The sequence below is a fragment of the Emys orbicularis genome, chromosome 1 (assembly GCF_028017835.1).
Source record: "Emys orbicularis isolate rEmyOrb1 chromosome 1, rEmyOrb1.hap1, whole genome shotgun sequence".
In the NCBI taxonomy this organism is placed as follows: Eukaryota; Metazoa; Chordata; order Testudines; family Emydidae; genus Emys; species Emys orbicularis.
Genome location: NC_088683.1, coordinates 142,471,970 through 142,492,192, shown reverse-complemented (window position 1 = coordinate 142,492,192; position 20,223 = coordinate 142,471,970). Strand labels below are relative to the sequence as shown.

General features: G+C 45.4%; 2 protein-coding genes across 2 annotated transcripts in view; both read left to right on the top strand.

Annotated features, from left to right (window-relative positions):
- The window catches only part of TULP3 (TUB like protein 3), an 81,218-nt gene extending 66,795 nt beyond the window's left edge, over positions 1–14,423 (top strand). The window contains exons 5-11 of the mRNA XM_065420705.1: positions 2,752–2,882; positions 4,129–4,338; positions 5,071–5,183; positions 5,580–5,694; positions 9,980–10,078; positions 13,612–13,783; positions 14,290–14,423. Coding sequence (XP_065276777.1) covers positions 2,752–2,882; positions 4,129–4,338; positions 5,071–5,183; positions 5,580–5,694; positions 9,980–10,078; positions 13,612–13,783; positions 14,290–14,423 — 974 coding nt within the window. The remainder of the gene's footprint in view (positions 1–2,751; positions 2,883–4,128; positions 4,339–5,070; positions 5,184–5,579; positions 5,695–9,979; positions 10,079–13,611; positions 13,784–14,289) is intronic.
- A 5,243-nt stretch (positions 14,424–19,666) lies between these two features.
- Positions 19,667–20,223, top strand: part of TEAD4 (TEA domain transcription factor 4) — a 79,084-nt gene continuing 78,527 nt past the window's right edge. Inside the window, 1 exon segment of the mRNA XM_065412322.1 lies at positions 19,667–19,676. Within this exon segment, the coding sequence (XP_065268394.1) occupies positions 19,667–19,676 (10 nt within the window).

Genomic DNA, 20,223 nt, shown 5'->3' with positions numbered 1-20,223 from the left:
CCTTCGGTGCCATATGCCCCCTCGGTACAAGAGGAGCAAGAGCCACAGATGGAGGAAAGCTCACCCTTATCAGCCAAGTCCTCCTCCTCCTCCTCCTCCCCGGATGAGGTTGTAATGCCACCATTGCCCTCTTCTGCTGATGACTTTAGGGCTTTCCAGGAGCTAATGAAACACCTGATGGAATCCCTCCAGATCCTGCTAGAAGAGGCCCAGGAGTCTCAACATTCCCTGATGGACATTTTAAATATCATCCCCTCAGGGAAAAATTGCCCTACCAATTAATGAGGCACTGTTATTGCCTTCATGTACTTTATGGCAAACACCTGCCACTATTCTACCCAAGCGGGGAGATAAAATATGTTTTATTACAGGTAAGGGAATGGAGTACTTCTCCCATCCCACCCCTAATTCCCTGGTGGTGGACGTGGCTAATGAAGGAAACCATCAAGCTCACTCCAGACCCGCTCCTTTGGATAAAGAGGCCAAACAAATAGACCTTTTGGGCAGAAAGAGCTATTCATCAGCAGCTCTTCTATTTTGAGTGGCAAACTACCAGGCCTTGACAGTGAAATATTATTTAACAGTTATTCCAAGTTCACCACACTTTATTGAATGCCTGCCACGAGACTAAAAAGACCAATTTCAGTCCTTCGTCTCTGAGGGTCAGTTAATCATGAAAGCCTCCTTGCAGGCCACTCTCGATGCCGCTGACACAGCTTCTAGATCCCTGGCTACTACTGTGGATATGCAAAGAGCATCTTGGCTTCAGCCTTCTGGACTCCTGAAAGAGGTGCAGAATACCACTGAAGACCTTCTCTCTGAAGGGCTCAAGCTCTTCAGCACAGACAGAGACTCCTCACTCCACACCCTTAAAGATTCAAAGGCAATGCTATGGTCACTGGGAATTTATATGCCTGCAACAAAAAGACACTTGAGGCGGTCTCAAGCTGCACAGCGTTCCAGACCGTTCAAGTAGCACCCACACCAGACTTTCTTAGACCTTCGGAGCCTTTGAGGAGGAGATCCAAACCTCACAAAAGAGGACCACTCCCCCGCCCCCTACAACCACCCAATCTGCACCCCCTTCTAAGAGAAAGTTTTGACAGATTGGTCAAGAGCATCGCGCATCCTGTTTCCCCAGATCCTCTGCTGTACAATTCTACCATTCCACCCACTTTCAGTGACTGAATATTCCACTTCCTACCTGCCTGGAAGCACATCACCTCAGACAAATGGATATTAGAGGTGGGTGACATGGAATATTGCATACACCACCACCACCTCCCTTCCCTGTCTCTTTTCAGGGACCTCTCTCATGAGGAGCTCTTAAAGCAGGAGGTCCAATCTTTCCTGCTCTTGGGGGCAATCAAGCCACTTTCCCCTGAATTTGTCAGAAGAGGGTTCTAGTCCAGCTATTTCATAGTCCCCAGAAGGCGAAGAGGGTGGAGACTGATCCTTGATCTCAGACATTTGAATACCTATGTCATTTCATAATGCTTCAGGATAGTGACGCTAGCCACCATAATTACATCCCTAGATCTGAGAAACTGGCTCATTGCTCTCGACCTCCAGGACACCTGCTTTCATGTAGGTATCCACTCCTCCCACAAGCGTTTCCTATGTTTTGTAATAGGCCCTGAGTGTCTTTACGAAGGTCCATTCAGCAATAGCGGCCCACGTATGTCAGTGGGGTATCACAATATTCCCACAGTTGGATGACTGGCTTCTCAGGGGTCACTCAGCAACCTCCAAGGCACTTAGAAGCCCTCAATGGGTATAAGAAATAGGTCTCAGTTTTTGCCCATCCTACCATGGCTGGATTACTTAAAGGCTTACACAACTTGTTTTCCCCCCCATACAGAACCCCACTCCTCCATGGGACCTTAATTTTCTCAGTGCCTTTAAACCAGTGTCTCCCTGTTCTCTCCTTCACCTCTCCCAGGCTATCACTTGGGATAGAGGAATAGGAGAATTCAGTGTGCTCATAGTAGACACCGTTCACTGCCTTCTTTATAGACATGGTCACACTACATCCCAATCCTTGTTTCCTTCCTAAGGTCTTTTCAGAATACCATATTAATCAGGAAATCCATTTACAAGAGTGCTATCCAAACCTTCCAGCCAAATGAAAATTGTGCGAGCAGCTTCTGTTACACGTGGGCATATTTAACTGAATGAACGTATAAACTAAGCAGTATGGTATATCATGTGTATGTATTAATAAAAGCCAGACAGCTTCTTATTCATTTCACTAAAGTGTCACTAGTAATATGGATTTCAAGGCTCAGAAAGCAATATCCCACAAGAGGAAAACTCACACTGGGAACATAAGGATTAATTCATAATAACATAATGTTTGTGAGATACTCAGTCTCACAAACTACAGCAAGGAGCATCAGAGAAATGTGCAAAAATAAATTTATATAACATAAGTGCCTGAAATTAGGCTACTGAATTCCTATTTCGGTACCCAAATAAATGGTCTGATTTTCAGAGATGTGGAAATATGGACTTAGGTGCCTCGCTTTAGGTCGCCCCATTTGAACATTTTATCTTTATTGCATTAAAGACAGTTAAAAGGGAATCATTACTACCCTAATATTACTTTTCCATGTAAATAATCATTGCAGGTATGTTGTGGGTTAAAGTGAGGCTAGGAGCAGGGAAGGTAACTGAGGGACATGTGAATTGGTGATGCCATGCATTTGTGACACCTTCCATTAGAGGTTACCTAGTCCTGCATTCTGACAGGGATCTCAGGCAGTTTGAATTTCGATGAGGACACTGAAGAGGAGGAAGAAGCTGGAAAGAGGTCAAGATCACATTCACCATATTCTGAATCTAAGAGGCCTAGTTCCGCAACCAGCCAGAAATCTGCTACAGTAAGTGTCATGAAAACACTGTTCTCAATGAGAAACAGACCCATGCTTTCTAGTGCCCATGTGTAAGGTGCTGGCTTGCGTCCAGACCACAAAGGACTCACTCCCACAACCAAGTCTCTTTCCAGGCACAGTTTTATTTTCCAGACATAAGCAAAAAAACTTAACAGAAACAGTTCTCAGTCCACCTAAGGGACTTTTCCTCTTTTGCCTAACTGTCACTTTTGCTTCAGGACTTACTGCAGGATTCTTCCTTGCTCTTTTGGCTGAGCACTGTCTCCCAGGACTTTCCCCCTTGCGTCCCTTCCCCCCCCCCCCCCCCCAGCAGATTCCCTCAGCCTCTCCTTTTAGGGGACTCTGGCAGCCTCTTCCAGGGAACTCCTTGATGCTCCTGCTCCCCTACTTCTCCTTCCTTACTGACAGCCTGGCTGTAGGGAACGCGTGATTCCCCTCCTCCTCAGCTGCACCTGATTAATGAACAGGGCTGGCTGGCCCCAAGCTCTAACCATTAGAGTGGCTGACCCCCAGTTACAGTACCTCGGTGTTAAAACATGCTAGTTCCAGCTCCTAGCCTGTAGCTAGTGTGCTCAGACCTGAATCCAGAGGGAAGCCAGGGTGTTGGCTTCCGTACCTCATATCCAGTCCTCCAGTAGCTTCCACCGCCATCTGTGTCCCTTTGTTGATATTCTGCATCTTGACTGTTGTCACTGTTCCTCTAGTGCTCACTCCTGCTATGGGGAGAGTTAATTCCACTCTAGATACAGTCTGAGCAAGCATAGACACACTGATGGTTTTAGCCGTACCATCATACCGTGGTTTTCCCCAGCCTGTCCCACTCCAGGATCCAGACTGATCAGAAAGTGCTATTCCTCATCCTGTCTTTTTTTACAATACATTTCAAGCTTAGCTTAGTGATAAATACTACGCTAAAAGGGACATTCCTCCCTTTGAATATAACAGCTTTTCACCCTGCATCCCCTCCCTAGCAAGCCATTCTACCCTCTAGTTACTTGGGACTCTAGCCCAGCTTCTCCTGCCTTAAAGGGGTATTCTTCTCCCAGGGTAGGAGAAACTTCTGTCCTGATTTCTTCTTCTCAATGGAGCATTTGAAACACAGAGATCTCTGATCCAGCATCCCTTCCCCAACCGAGCATTTTCCTCTTGTGATATGGGAGCCTCCTACCCAACAGGCCGTTCTTCTCTTGGGTTACTAGGGCCTCTGACCTGTTTCACTTTGCTAATGGGATAGGTCTTCTCACAGGACACAGGTGCTTCCTGCACTGCATCCCCAGAGACAGATGCACAGCTGGGAGAAGTGGAGAACTTGGAGGAGTTTGCATTACGCCCTGCTCCCCGTGGCATTACAGTGAAGTGTCGAATCACTAGAGATAAGAAAGGAATGGACCGAGGCCTCTTCCCCACCTACTATATGCACCTGGAAAGGGACGACAACAGAAAGGTATTGGGACTAGCACACAGTCTCCAGCCCTGGGCCAGGGCCGGCTCCAGGTTTTTTGCTGCCCCAAGCAAAAAAAAAAAAAAAAAAGCCGGAGTGCCGCCACTGAAGCAAAAAAACCCAAAAAAACGTAGTGCTGCCCCTTGAAAAGAGCCACCCCCAAAGGGCCGGAATGCCACCCCTTGAGAAGTGCCGCCCCAAGCACATTTTTGGAAGGCTGGTGCCTAGAGCCAGCCCTGCCCTGGGCTACTGAACTTCTAGTACAAAACCTTTGGGTGTGTTGTGGAGCAGTGCTTAAATGGGAAAGGAACCTGGAGCTGAAAGGAGAAAGCTTGTGAAAAGTAGGAGGGGTGCACATCTCTATCTGGGCAGGGTACGAAGGCAGCAATTGGGAGGTGTGGAAGCAATAGTATAAAGAAGGTGAGCTAAAGCAGGAGTAAAAGAAGAGCGGAGGGATGAGTATCTGGTAAAAATTAGGAAGGAAAGGTGCTTAAAACCCGAGCCATTGGGTGGGCTAAAGAGAGCTGAGATTTGGGGCTGTTTGCTCATGGGCTGAAGAGAAAGGTCAGTGGTATGGAAGTGGCATAGGGCTAGCAAGAAGGGGTCTGCCAAAGTGGGTGGGAGTTAATGGGCAGGGGAATGGTGATAGGGACAGTGGGATGGAGGTCGAAAGTAGTGCTGTGCCTCTGGGCTCTTCCAGAGCTTCCTGTCATGACCAAAGTTTTGTGTTTCCAGACGTTCCTTCTTGCAGGGAGAAAACGGAAAAAGAGCAAAACATCCAATTATCTCATTTCAATTGACCCAACAGATTTATCCCGGGAAGGGGAAAGTTTCATTGGAAAACTCAGGTGAGAGCCACAGATAAAAGCCATCGACCAGTGCACAGTCTCTGTGTTCATGTACTGCAAGAGAGGTTGGAGTTCCTGTCTTGCTGAGTCAGAGCCAAGGGCAGCAATCAAGTCCAACTCCATGGGGAGTGTGACCTCACCCTCTCTTGGTTCACCCCTGGCTGTCCCTTTGGTACCAGTATCTCTTTCAGAGAGATGACTGTGGCCATTTATGTGAGGAGTCCTGGCTTGACGTTTTTCCAGGTCAGGTTATGGGCTCAGTGTAACAGATACTTTCTTTAGAGCTGTTTATTGCGCTGCTGATGGGAAACCCCAGATGGGAATGTCAGGAGAGGCTGACACAGTCTAATTATGTCACATAGAACATCTCACTGACTCTCTGTTTCCTGATTCTAGGTCCAACCTTATGGGAACAAAATTTACTGTCTATGATCATGGAGTTAGCCCAGGCAAGGCACAAGGGCTAGTAGAAAAGGCCCATACCCGACAGGAGCTCGCAGCCATTTGTTACGTAAGTTCCTTTTATTTTTTTTTCCCCTTCCCCAAGCTCCTGAATCACTTAAACCCAGGTGTTGGGGATGGGAGGCATCCTGCAGTTACAGCCACTTTGGCTGTGGTCTTATCAGGACTTTCAAGCCAAGCTGGGTCAGTGTTTGGATTGGAGCCCTGCAGGGAAAACTCTGGGTGCTTCAGGATGTTAGTGATTCCGCAGCAAGTTTTCTTAATTCTGCATCAGTACTGTAGCAGTACAACAGGATAACTATAAGGGGTATTGGATGCTGGAGGACTTTCAGATGAGTCATAGGATATGTCTACACTACCTGCCGGATTGGCGGGCAGCGATCGATTTATCGCGTCTAGTCTAGATGCGATAAATCGACCCCCGAGCACTCTCCCGTCAACTCCTGTACTCTACCGCCACGAGAGGCGCAGGCAGAGTTGACGGGGGAGCAGCGGCAGTCGACTCACCGCAGTGAAGACACCGCGGTGAGTAGATCTAAGTACGTCGACTTCAGCTACATTATTCACGTAGCTGAAGTTGCATAACTTAGATCAATGTTAGGGGAAGCTATATAACTAATATTAATGTTATACCTGATTTTTATCATATGTGTAGGAACTCTAAGAAGCCATCTTGCTGGAATAAAATTGAAATAGCCTTTGAGATTGTCAAGGCTGCTTCCCCACTCTGAACTTTAGGGTACAAAGGTGGGGGCCTGCATGAAAACTTCTAAACTTAACTACCAGCTTAGATCTGGTCCGCTGCCACCACTCCCAATGTGCTAATTCCCTTCCCTGGGTAGCCTTGAGAGACTCTTCACCAATTCCCTGGTGAATACAGATCCAAACCCCTTGGACCTTAAAACAAGGGGAAATTAACCATCTCCCCTCCTTTCTCCCACCAACTCCTGGTGGATCAAGATCCAACCCCCTTGGATCTTAAAACAAGGAAAAATCAATCAGGTTCTTAAAAAGAAGGCTTTTAATTAAAGAAAAAGGTAAAAATCATCTCTGTAAAATCAGGATGGGAAATAACTTTACAGGGTAATCAAACTTAAAAAGCCCAGAGGAATCCCCTCTAGCCTTAGATTCAAAGTTACAGCAAACAGAGGTAAACACCCTAGTAAAAGGTACATTTACAAGTTGAGAAAACAAAGATAAAACTAACACGCCTTGCCTGGCTGTTTACTTACAAGTTTGAAATATGAGAGACTTGTTCAGAAAGATTTGGAGAGCCTGGATTGATGTCTGGTCCCTCTTAGTCCCAAGAGCGAACTCCCACCAAAACAAAGAGCACAAACAAAAGCCTTCCCCCCACCACCAAGATTTGAAAGTATCTTGTCCCCTTATTGGTCCTTTGGGTCAGGTGTCTGCCAGGTTATCTGAGCTTCTTAACCCTTTACAGGTAAAAGGATTTTGGAGTCTCTGGCCAGGAAAGATTTTATAGTATTATACACAGGAGGGCTGTTACTCTTCCCTTTATAGTTATGACAGAGATAGATTTTTTTGGTTGAAGGCATTAAACAGTTGGTGACTAGAGGACCAAGAAAGTCTGTTTCTTCTTCAAGTAATGGTCCCTATTGTATTCCACTGTGGGTTACCCATGTGCACCATGCACCCAGAGTCAGAGAATTTGAAAGCAGTGTCTGTTGGTCCACGCATGTGCCTCAGTTCACCTCATGCTCCCAACCGCAGGGCGGACCGACTGCCTCTTCAGTTCCTTCTCATTGCCGCGTGGTCCAGGTCAGAAACTGTGTCTTCAGCTCTGATGTCGTTTCTGAAAAACAATAGTGTTAGCTGTAAATAGTTTGTAGTTTTAGAAGTTTTAATAGATTTAGTAGTTTTGATCGTTTTAATAGTTTTAGAATTAGATTAGGCTACAGGGGTCCCCTCCATTCTCACCCATGCCCTATTTGGGTACCTGACTGTGCCCAGAACTCCAGACTCCAAACTCTGCACCTCCTGCCCGCAATCCTTCTCCATCAGTGATGACCCCCAACACTGCCTCTACTGCTTGGGACAGGCTCACATTGCAGATTGGTACAGTATTTGTCAGTCCTTCCCAAGCCGCACCCGAGAAGGACAGGCTTTTCACCTCCGTAAGTACCCCATGGAAATGGCCATGAGGCCTCAATCAGATCCAGGCTGTGGAATCCCCCCTGTACATCATCCTGAATCAGCAAGAAGTGTGCCTCCTGCTGTAAAGTTCAACTCCGGTGCCGGAGGATCCACCCCCACAAACCCCATGGTGGGGCTTAGTCGGGAGATCAGGAAGCACTCCCATAAGCATTGGGCTAAGTCTTCCTCTAAGTCCATTCCAAAGATACTGGACGTACCTACGAGCAAACCCACCGACTCAGCCCAGGAGGATGTCATACGTCCCCAGTCCCATAGACACGATAAGAAAGCCATGAAACATAGGGCTTCACCAGCTGCACACCACGCTTCATCAGTACCATCATCCCCAGCTCTTCATAAGACACCGAGACCTTCTGGCACTGGTGAATGTAGACCACCACCGGATACCATACTCATCACTGGCACTTGTGGCCCAAACAGAAAGGTGCCTATTAAACCAGGGAGGTCCAGATCCGTGGCCACACCACATGACATTTTCCCTCCCCCAGATCCTGAATCCCCTCCCCCATTGGGACTTTCTATTTCCAGAGAGTGTATGTTGCCTTCCAGAGACCTGCTGGCAGGATAGAGCTTATCACCCCCACCATACACAACGTGCACCTCCCCATCAGCACCGATGTTATCGCCATTGGAACCTGAGTCTTCCCTTTCCTCCTCAAGAGACTCGGAGCCATGAGAGGAACCACACCCCAGGAGACCCACAAAACCCAAGAACCAACCAACGCCTCACCTGGCTCAGTCATTGGTACCTCATACCATGGGGACTGCCGCCATGAGCTGTTGACCCCTCCTACTGGCCATATTGGGGACCCTGGCACTAGTACCCACCTTGGGAATCTATCTGCTCTGCTAGGGAGTCACCACCTGACTCCACCCAGAGAATTTCCAAATGGATTTTGGGATGCAGTCTACACTGCTATAAGCTCTCTAACCTCCCCCCTTCTTTGGAGGTATCCGAGCACTCAATGAGAGCCCAAGCCATGACTGTAGCGTCTCTTCAGGACGTACCAAGGTGGCCACATGGAGCTCTGTTCACATGTTTGCAAGACATTGTTCCCTGATATAAGACTTGGCTACTGATGCCTCATTTGGGATAGCTGTTCGCTGCTCATCCCTGCCAGCCTCATCCTTGCACCCTCCTCTTGCTTAAGTACTGCTTGTCTGTCACCCTCAGTGGAATACAAAGGACCATCACTCAAAGAAGAAGAGGAGGTTACTTACCTGTAAGTGGAAGTTCTTTGAGATGTGTGGTACCTCTGTGTATTCCACTACCCACTGTTCTTCCCCTCTGCTTTGGATCTTATCTGATTCGCGGTGGAGAAGGAACTGAAGAGGCAGTTGGTCCTCCCTGCCCTTTATCATCTTGGTCAGGAACACAAGGCGAACTGTGGCACATGCACAGACCAATGGACACTACTTTCAAATTCTCCGACTCCAGGAGCATGGTGCGCATGCATAACCCACACTGGAATACATATAGGGACCACACATCTTGAAGATCCTCCAGTTACAGGTAAGTAACTTCCTCTTACTCCACCTGTAGGGCAGCGAAGATATGTGGAATTCCCTGCTGCACTTTGGAGTAGACTTGTTTGTTTCAGGATGAAAGCTAAGCCATATGCTGACTCCAGATCCCCCATGAGTTTCTTTTATCTTATCTACAAGGTCACAGTTTGGGAGAAACTACTAAATATAGCCTTAAAAATAAATCAAAAGCTAAGGAGAATTAAATAGATTGTCCATTTAGACTATAAGATCCCTGGAGAATTGACAAAGTACAGACACAGTCAGAGTTATGCTATCTATAATTGTGTTTATATCTCTGTTGCTAGCAGGAATCTAGCACATTTCCCCTCAACAATATGAACCACATTTATTGTCCGAGAATGACACTAGCCAAATTGTGTAATAAAACCATGCTTTAGGTTATATTTGGAAGATTATCTATAGTACTGTTTGGTTAATGTGGTTTTGGAGGAGAAAAAGAATTGTATCACTAATAGTCAAGGAAACAATGCTGATTGCAACAGTGTTTAAATACAGATGTAGCTGGCATGTTTCTGATTCCAGGGTAGACAGGGTATTAAAGGTCAATCTCATTATCTTCTCTCCTGGATGAGGTAGTGTTGAAAAGAACTTATTTCCTTGTCTTTTAGGAAACCAATGTCCTAGGATTCAAGGGCCCCAGGAAGATGTCCGTGATCATTCCAGGGATGAACATGAACCACAAGCGGATTCCAATCAGACCACGAAATGTAAGTTTGGAACTGGGTCAGATTCTAGTGGCGCAAGGAAGAAAGTTTTAATATCTTAGAGATCCAAATGTCCATTATTGGCAATCATAGAAATTAGAGGGAAAAGACCTGTTGGGTCCCAACTATCCCATCTGGAAGTTAGCATGGGATTCTTCACTACACTGTGCTTTTCCAGACCACTTTTAAATTACTCCCATAATAGGATTCCACCATTGCCCTTGGGAAACTGGTTGATCTGATAGGTTCATGATTGGTAAACTTTTCTTGATATTCAGCTTAAAATGTCATTTTCTTAATTTCAGCGTATTTCTTCTTGCTTGTAGCCCTTGTGCAACTCTCTAAATTTTGCCTCTCTCCTTACTTGTCGTTTAGCCAGGCGGACCATATTTAGCTCTTTTTTTATTCCTGTAGTGTGTAGGAGCCCTAGTCATGGCTGGACTCCATTGTGCTAGGTGCTGTACAAACACAGAACAAAAAGACGGTCCCTGGCCTAAAGACTTTACATTCTAAGTATAAATCGAGAGACAACAGGTGGATGCAGACAGAGAAAGAAGCACAAGAAAACAATGAGGCAATATTGGTCAGCGTGACGGGCAGTGGTCTCAGCACACCAGCAGCCTAGCCATTGTCCAGTTTTTTTTTTTTCAGGAATCCTAGAAAAGGAGAGTTTTAAAGAAGGATTCAAACAAGGATAATCAGATCTCTTTGCAGGTCTCTACAGGGAGGGCCTCCCAAGCATGAGGGGCAACGTGAAGAAAGCATGAAGGTGCTGTTGGAAAATTTTAACAAGTGGGTGATGAAGGCTGACATCATGGGCCAATCGGAGATGGGAGTTGACATTTAGATAGCGAATGAGAGCTAAATAGAGTGGGTATAGGCTATAAAGGGCCTTGACAGTGAAGCCAAGTAAGAATCTTATGTTTGATGCGATAGAGAAGTAGAGGGATATAAAGAGAGGAATGACATGGTCAAAGCAAGAGGCCAGGAAAATGCAGCATTCTGACTGGATATGAGCGGAGCAGGACTGCATTTGTTATGCCCAAGAAAAGGATGTTGCAGCAATAGACACCCGAGATGATGAGAGCCTGAACGAGTGTTGTAGCTGTGTGGATGGATAGGAAAGACCATATGTTAAAGATGTTATGCAGAAAGAATCTGCAAGACTTAGACATATCCCGGGGGCAAGAGGAGGGGATTTGACTCAGAGCTGGTGAAAAGGAGGCTGGGATTGCAGGCATGGGATTCAGTTAAATTGGAGAAGCAGAGTTATTTCTCTAGGAAGATGGCAGAACGAAAGGAGGAGAGAACAAATCTGTAGTGGAGGAAGCGGTCCTGGTCACAGGATTTCTGCTAGACACGCTCCACAGCGCAAGAGCCCGAGCAGGCGCAGAAGAAGTGGATGTTGGGGCCGGGGGTGAGCCAAGGCTGGGTTCTGTCTGAGCAGACGTTGTGATGAGAGAGAGGCAAAACAGTCAAGAGTGAAGCATGGAGAGAAACAACCATATCAATGGAAGAGAGGGCATAAGTCCATTTATCTAACCCTAACTGTTTTTTTTCCACTTTGCTGAACTCATTCCAATTTGTCAGTAGTTTTCTTGTAATTAAATGCCCTGAACTGAATACAGTATTCCAGATGTGGTCTCACTAGAAATATATAGGACCAGATGTGCCAAGGCACAGCCCTTACTAGGGGGCGATATAGAGCCAACCACCCCAGTGTGGGCTATGGGAGTCATTATATCTCAGGAGGTCACTATGCCTGATTGAGTTCTTGGAGATCACAGTTGATTCATCATCCCTTAGGAGAATGCAGTATGCATCCACTAGATCAGGGGTTCTCAAACTCGGGGTCAGGACCCCTCAGAGGGTCACAAGGTTATTACATGAGGGGTCACGAGCTGTCAACCTCCACCCTAAACCCTGCTTGCCTCCAGCATTTACAGTGGTGTTAAATATATTTAAAAGTGTGTTTAATTTATTAGGGGGGTCGCACTCAGAGGCTTGCTGTGTGAAAGGGGTCTCCAGTAAAAAAAGTTTGAGACCCACTGCACTAGATAGTGCAGTAGGGGGGATCCAGTCCATTGCCCAATCTCTTTCCCCTATCCATTTTATTGGCCTTAAAATCTGTGAGTCTAAGGGTATGTCTTCACTACCCACCAGATCGGCGGGTAGTAATCAATCTATCGGGGATTGATTTATCATGTCTCGTCTAGACACGATAAATCGATCCCCGAACGCGCTCCCTGTCGACTCCGGAACTCCACCAGAGCGAGAGGCAGTAGCGGAGTCGACGGGGAGCCGCGGCCGTCGATCCCGCGCCGTGAGGACCCGAGGTAAATCGATCTAAGATACTTCGACTTCAGCTACGCTATTCACATAGCTGAAGTTGCGTATCTTAGATCGATCCCCCCCCCCCCCAGTGTAGACCAGCCCTAAGAGAGGCCCATAGTGCTCAGGAGAGCATAGGGACTGCAATCGAGGCTGGCCCCTTACCTGGGATACAGGGTTCAGGAGTGGCTATCTGTGGCTTTGCTCAAATACCAGCCACAAATTTAGCCCATATAGATTCATCATCATCTACCTGGTCTGTGACATGATGCCTCTGAATAAGCAGTGACTGTTCTTCTCTAAATGATGGCCCCACTGCCATTTCTAAATGTAATTTGTTGATGCTCATTCCCAAAGTCCTATGGGCATCCTTAGAGAAACAAATAAAATCAGAGATACAATTAATTAGTAAACCTATTTAAAAGACAAACAAACAAACCCAAGAAGCAACAGACAGCTCACTACATCCTACTCAGATTTTTACCATAAATAAATTAATCACTCAAACCTCCCCAAACAACTGCTTTCCAAGCATCTCCCTCCATGGAATAACTTCAGTTTGGATAGTTTTTCTCAATTTTAATAGCTTTTATTTTTTAAGATTGAAGTTCATTTTGTCACTTGTCCTTGCCACTTTGTCCTCACTACTGTTTGCAGTTCCTCCGAATTTACTGTTCTTCTCAGATGTAGTGAACGTGCTGTTTTACGCCCCTTCACATTTCCATGTGTTTGTGTACCTATACCTAAACCGGGTAGAATGGGGGGAAAGCACTTTAATCCATACATACTTGTAGCCCACTGCAGCCTTTGAATTTCCCACTACAACATCCCAACTTCTTGCATCAGGGAGTTAAAGATATCCTGGTTATTTCTTTTTGCTTTGAAGGTTACAAGGTGGGAATTGGAGGTTTGGTACTGGAGGAAAAGGCTCCCAGGGGGTTAGAAATAGACTCCTGCCAGTACATTGAGAGCGGGTGCAGAAGGTGCTCTCACTGTGTCTCCTGGTTAGGATTGCATGGGCCCAGCAGGAGAGAGAACCTCAGGACTGGGAAAGTATGGAAATATCTCCTGCAGGATCTTATTTCAGCAGGGTTGAGTTCACTGTTCACTAGATCAGGGGGACTCATGGTTGCAGACTAAACACAACCTGAGGGAAGCAGTGACTAAAAGGGGACCCTCCCAAGTATAATTTTTCTCTTGAGCAGGAACATGAGAGTTTGCTATCAAAATGGCAAAATAAAAACCTGGAAAACCTGATTGAGCTGCACAACAAGGCTCCAGTCTGGAATGATGACACTCAGTCGTACGTCTTGAATTTCCATGGGAGAGTCACTCAGGCCTCGGTGAAGAACTTCCAGATTGTCCATGAGAATGACCGTAAGAGCTAAGGGTTGTGCCGGGGTGGGGTGGGAGATGTGGGGCTGCCACTCTAGTGAGGAAAAGAGCACTGTTTCATTAGGGCTGGGGAAATATGGGAACACTGCTCTACACAAGGGATATGGGATGGGCAAGAACGGGATGGGGGATATAGTCCAGAGGATCTTGGGACATTTGGAGTGATATGGGACCTCCCCTTCACTCTAGAGGTGGAGGGGATGACAGGATAGCTGCATCAGAGGAGAGGCGAATGCAGGCCTTCTGCTGAAGATGGAAAGGAGAGTAATATGGGATTGCTGTCCCAGCCAAAGCATAGGTATGGATTGCTCCGTAAAAGAAGTCAGCAGGACTGTTGTAGAAAAGCAGATTCTGAGCCACTCTGGTAAGGAGAAGAAGATGAGATAGTCTCTCCAGTCAGGTGTATTTGGAACTGTTTTACTCTTTCTCCTCTTACCTCTCTCTTTATGAATTAGTTGGTCTCTGACCCCCTCTCTCTGCCTCCCTAGCTGACTACATTGTGATGCAGTTTGGTCGTGTAGCAGAAGACTTGTTCACTCTGGACTATAATTACCCCCTGTGTGCCCTCCAGGCCTTTGCCATTGGACTCTCCAGCTTTGACAGCAAATTGGCATGTGAATGATGGAGACAGCGGACTTGGACGTGGAACTTGCTCCCATCCCTGCACCTTGTAGATGAGTTCTGGGTGGAATCATGAGAAGTATCCTGGGGACAAAGGGGGAACTGGAGGCCAGATATCTGTGGCCTTAACAAGAAGCAAATAGTAGATTTGGGGGCTTTACAGTAGCCGATAGGGACCATGGCCCTTTTTGGAAGGGAGATCGCTGCACGTGCACTGGGGGAAGGCAAGGATAATGTGTGATGTCTTTGTTATCAGTATTAATGCTGTATTGAGAATCTTGATGGGAGATGGTGTGAGAGAGCTAATCCTGCTCCTTAGCAGCTAAGCATCACTTTGACTAGGAATTCCTGCAGTGGGGATCAGATTAATAGTGCTTTAGTGCCCAGGCACCTTGGATCTCACAACGCTCCTGTGCTCATGCAGCATATATTAAGATTCGTTTAGAGAAGGAAGAAGAGGTACAGTCTGTGCCATCTCTTACCCCGCAGAGTAACTCTCCTGTCTAAGGCAAAGTTCAGAGAAAGAAGAGAGGGTACAAGCCTGATGTCCCTGTGCAACTGTAAGCAGTGTTCAACGAACAAAGAATAGGAACAAGCCCCATGCCTCTATAGCCACCCTTTTACTCTGCAGGATAATTCCCTTTCAAGGCTGATGGATCCCAGTTCCTGTTAATTGTTCTGCTGCTCATTATCCTGTGACAACCCTTTTACCAAATAAAGATCCCCCATCATTAGGGATGTGAGAAAAGCTCCTATGATCACTTCTAAGTAAGCAATATTTATATTATGACCATCACTGTTTCTTTTATTCCTAACAGCTCTAAAAGTGAAATTGAATGGATCATTGGACCTGACAGAAACTGGCTGAGAAAGGCATGCCATTGACTATTCCTGAAATGCAGCATTCTAATTGCCTTAAATACTAGATTCTATAGGTCAGTCAATCAGAAACATTTTTTTTTAATTTCTTTTATGAATAAAGTTTGCTGCATTTTAGGAATAAACTGATGTCTGAAGCTTTTCTTTGTTTTGTTTAACTTTTTTCTCAGCAAATAAGAGCCTCTCCTGCAGCAGTCTGAATGGCTGATTCCAATTGCATGTGGTATAATAACCATAGATATCTCAAATCATGACCAGTTCAGTCAGTTTTATATAATCATTTAATCTGAATATGAGTTTAACCAAAAATAAGATTATAGACATTTTCCAAGGCACAAAAGAGTGGCCAAAGTACTGCTCATCGGGCTCCATAATGTGTCCTGTAGCAGCCCTCATCTTTAATTCTGGGTTGCAGTCAGTGGAGACCACAAGTCCCAGCATGCAATCCTCCTTGATCCACCAGCCTCAACTTGCATCAAATTGGAGCACTGCATATTGAGACCTATAGGTTACATGGGCTGCACATCTGCTGTATATTTAAAAAGAGGGCAGCTACCATCCTGTCCATTTCATATTCTTTATGTACAGCTGTCAGAATCTTTCCTTTCACATTCATTATGTACAGTTAATTGCTCATTTGTCCCTCTGTTAAGCAAACTGTGGGTGTCCCCTTTTTTGCATGTACTGATCTGTTTTTAAAGGTCATTGGCAGACCACAAGTCCTATCTGGATGCCCCCAGCAACCAGACTTTCATCATTGTGTCACGGTCTTTGCATTATATGTCACATAAGTCTCTCTATTGGTGAATATTATCTTGCTGTTTAATTTTCCAAAACATCAAACTTTGTGTAGACATTTTCTGATGCCAGAAAAAACGCTTCAATCATAGTCACATGTAATCTCTGTATTTAATTGTAAATGGTGAATTGTTGCTGATAGCTCCAGTTCTAAAAAATGCTTATCTCACAAGTTCCCAAGCTACACTGGCTGAGGTGCCATTGCATTCAAAGCAATCTCATCAGCATAGCAGTCAGCAAAGAGAGTTTGCGCCAGGTACCTCTTTTGTGTCTTCATGCACTTCCCGCTTGTCAGGATTTGATGGCATCTCCCACTTGTGTTCTCGTGTGCTCCCAACTGACTGCTCTGCACTTCCTGTATCTACCTAGAAAAGCCAAGAAACCAGTTCCTAATGCCTCTGTCACAATTACTTTGTAACTAGGACCAGATGTAGAAAATTAGTTTATGTTCGCTTGGGGTTACTTGTAGGCAGTGCATTAATTGCTAGTCCAGAAAAAGTTTCCTTGTGCTTAACAAGCCGCCCTGCAACTCCCTGGTTCATCTCTCCAACTGGGCCAGTCAGCAAGGGCTCTCTCAAACTATTCAAGGTGGTAAACCCATGGGTGAGCTTAATTGATCATGGCTAAGTCAGTGCCTGTGATTCTTTAGGTTTCCTCATCAAGTTGCACAGACAGATGACCGAATTTCTTGTCTCTTCTGAAGTAGTTTCTATACTGTGGGCATGTGACCCTTCACTTACCTTCTAGTATTGAAACTCTTTCTTCTGTCTCAGTTTTTGAGGTTGTTTTTTTAAAGGGATTGTACACAATGACCTTGTCATCACTAGCATTAAAGTGTGTTAGCCACAACTGTGTTAAAACACAGGTTATTGCTAGCAAGTCCTAGCGTGGTTTCTCTGATACCATCCAGCAGGGAATTTTTCTAAAAAGGGTGATACCGTTGTGCTATGAAACAGTCCCATCAGCTGTCTGTGGGGTCAAACTAAAAGCCAGATTTTCAGACAAAAGTCCCAGTGCACACTGCTCAGGGAAATGGTACGCTCTGTCACATTGAAATGTGACTCTGGATATCTTGGGGTCAACCCTAATGTGGACAGAAGCATGGGTCTGTTTTTTGTTGCCGTTTGAACAGGCAATAGCAATGCAGGAGGTGGGCATTTACCTCTTCTCAGATGCTTTCAGACATATTTTATATATTGGAGGCTTCAGTACTCGGCCGTACTCCCCGTTCTTTTTGTGTTCTTCACCCGCTCTGTTGCTGCTCTGGGTGCCAAAGGTCCACAGAGATGAGTGAGAGGCTGGCTTTGTGTGCTTTCTGTTGCTTCCAAGCTTTTTTTGCTCTGCAGAAACGTCCAATATTTTGGTCAAATATTGTTCGATATGAATTGTATTTATACCTTTTGTACGCTAATGAAAATAAAATAATTTATAAAAAACAAAAACAAACAACAAAACCCTAAACTCTGAATTGTTCTTATCTTGTCCTGTAGGATTTTTGCTGCATGTGGTGTTTGCTGTCGGCTCTGATATCTCTGTCTCTCCTGCTTTGGCTACCCCTCTTTTTCTCACTGTCTCCCTCCACTCCATCTCTCTTCTTTCTGTATCATTCTCTCCTCATTTGTCTCCCCCACTTCTCCTCCATGCTGGTTTTACAAATATTTAGAAGTGTGAGAATTGCCTTGGAAACACAAGTACTACCAATTTCCCTTCTGCACCACTAGGAGCTGCTTGCTGTCTATTTGTTCACTCCCCTCCCCTTGATTCTCCTGCTCCTCACACCCCTTCTCTCTCAAATGTTATGGGCTGCTGAGGGGGGTGCATTGGAAATATTTACCCAGCCCTGGTCACTTGTAGGGTGACCAGATGTCCCGACTTTATAGGGACAGTCCCGATTTTTGGGTCCTTTTCCCTGTCCCAATTTTTCACATTTGCTGACTGGTCACCCTAGTCACTTGCTCTAAGCCCCTCCTGTTGTCCAAGTGTCACATGGTGCAATTCTGGATCAGGATTGAAATAGTGTGAGGTAAAGGGGGCAGTACTGAGCTGAGGGTGTTTTTACTGGGGTGATATGAAGAGAAGTAAGTGTCTGCCTCACTGAGAGGAAATGTCCTTGTTCCAGTGACTTAAAACTTGAGGTAGGGGAGATCTAACTTTGCAGGCCCCTATTCTGAATGCAGGTTGAACAATCATGTCCATTTCCCTCTAGCTTGGCCAGAATGGATACAGGGTGCAAGCACTTTCTGCTCTCTGTGTCTGTCTCAGAGATCTGCAGCAGACAGTTGCTATCTCTACAGCACTGGGTTGGCTGCAGTAATATCACACTCTCGCTCCCACACCAAACACAACATCCAGAAAACTCTCAAGAACAGGCTGGGTACAGGAAGCAAATGCTACAGTCCAGTGTGAATCCTCATAGCGGGACTCAGAATGCAGCAGCTCCAAGGTGCTGTGAGGTCTCCAACTGATACACATCAAAGGCAGGAGTATTAATTTCTTGTTCTTTTATGGCTCAATCCTGCTTGCATTGAAGTGTTGATATCAATAGGAGTAGACTCAGACTCTATTATGACAAAGCACACCCCACCCAACATGTTCTTCTACTTCAGGAGTCGGCAACCTTTCAGAAGTGCTGTGCCGAGTCTTCATTTATTCACTCTAATTTAAGGTTTTGCATGCCAGTAATATATTTTAACATTTTTAGAAGGTCTCTTTCTATAAGTCTATAATATATAACTAAACTATTGTTGTATGTAAAGTAAATAATGTTTTTAAAATGTTTAAGAAGCTTCATTTAAAATTAAATTAAAATGCAGAGCCCCCCGGACCGGTGGCCAGGACCCGGGCAGTGAGAGTGCCACTGAAAATCAGCTCGCGTGCCGCCTTCGGCACACGTGCCATAGGTTGCCTACCCCTGTTCTACTTACTGGTATTAATAGCTCTGTGCACTTCACAGCTATTGTTACTGGAAAAGAATAATAAAGAAGGCAAGGAACTATTCCCCCACACCACCCTTTTCACAGATGGAGAGCTGGGAGTTTGCAGGAGGTCACGGCAGTCAGAGCTGGGGATAGAGCCCTGTCTAAAACAGCATACCCAAATCTCATCCACACTGCTTTTCTGAAGGAATGTGTCAAACCTATGGGCTTGAGTGCTGTCTGTAACCACTACATCCCACTCCCTTCCAGAGCTAGAAATAGAACTGGGCATGGGTGTGGGCTACTGGTGAAGTATTTGTTGTATCCTCCTCTAGTGGCTGATCTACATGGAGGATAACAGCCTACTACTACTATCAATTACTTATTTAGCTCAAGTAATAGAGGTCAGCTTTACCATAAAGGTGAGAACAGGCTAAAGGTCAGAGGCTTCTCAGGAGTTCTTGTCCTTGTGTCTTCCAGCATTTTCAGTCTACAGTCCCTGTTTCCCCATTCTGTTCTCTTGTCCTGGTCTCCATGGAGTTCTTGTTCCCCTGCTGGGACTCAGAAGTCATTTTCCTGTTTCAGTTTGGGTAAATCTTTCCACACCTAGATAAGCTCTGTGGCCAGAAAGAAGCTCATCCTTTTTGCTAAAATGTGTCAAGGTAAAAAGCATTTAATTGGCAGTTGATATATATGAATGAATGTTGTTTCCACTAGACTTGAAGGTGGGATCTGATCTCATTTGCTTTGATAAAAGTAAAGTGATGGTTTAAAAAGAGAGAACCACTGAACTAAGCTACAACAAAACAAAGGTGAACAAAGAATGATTTTCTTAACTTGAATTGAGATCCCCATTTATAAAAGAGAACTAGAACTACCCTTAGAGTGCAGTTTTACTCTGAAAAGTGATTCCTAAAAATGAGTTCCATATTTGTCTGTCAATAGCTGTATATCAAACCTGTTCAGTTAACAGGAAAAAAGATTCCACTACTTCTGACCACCCCAAGCAAACTCCATTTGCATGCTCTGTCAAGTTCTTTCCTTGCATATCATCTCCACTACTAAAGGTTCTACAGGCCAAATTCTACCCTTAGTGACACAGGTGCAAGCCCATTCATTTCAGTGCGTTTCTGCAACTGTAAGTGACTAGAATTTGGTGAACAATTCTGCTGATGATTCACAGGAAGGAATAAAATCCAGCTCCCTTTC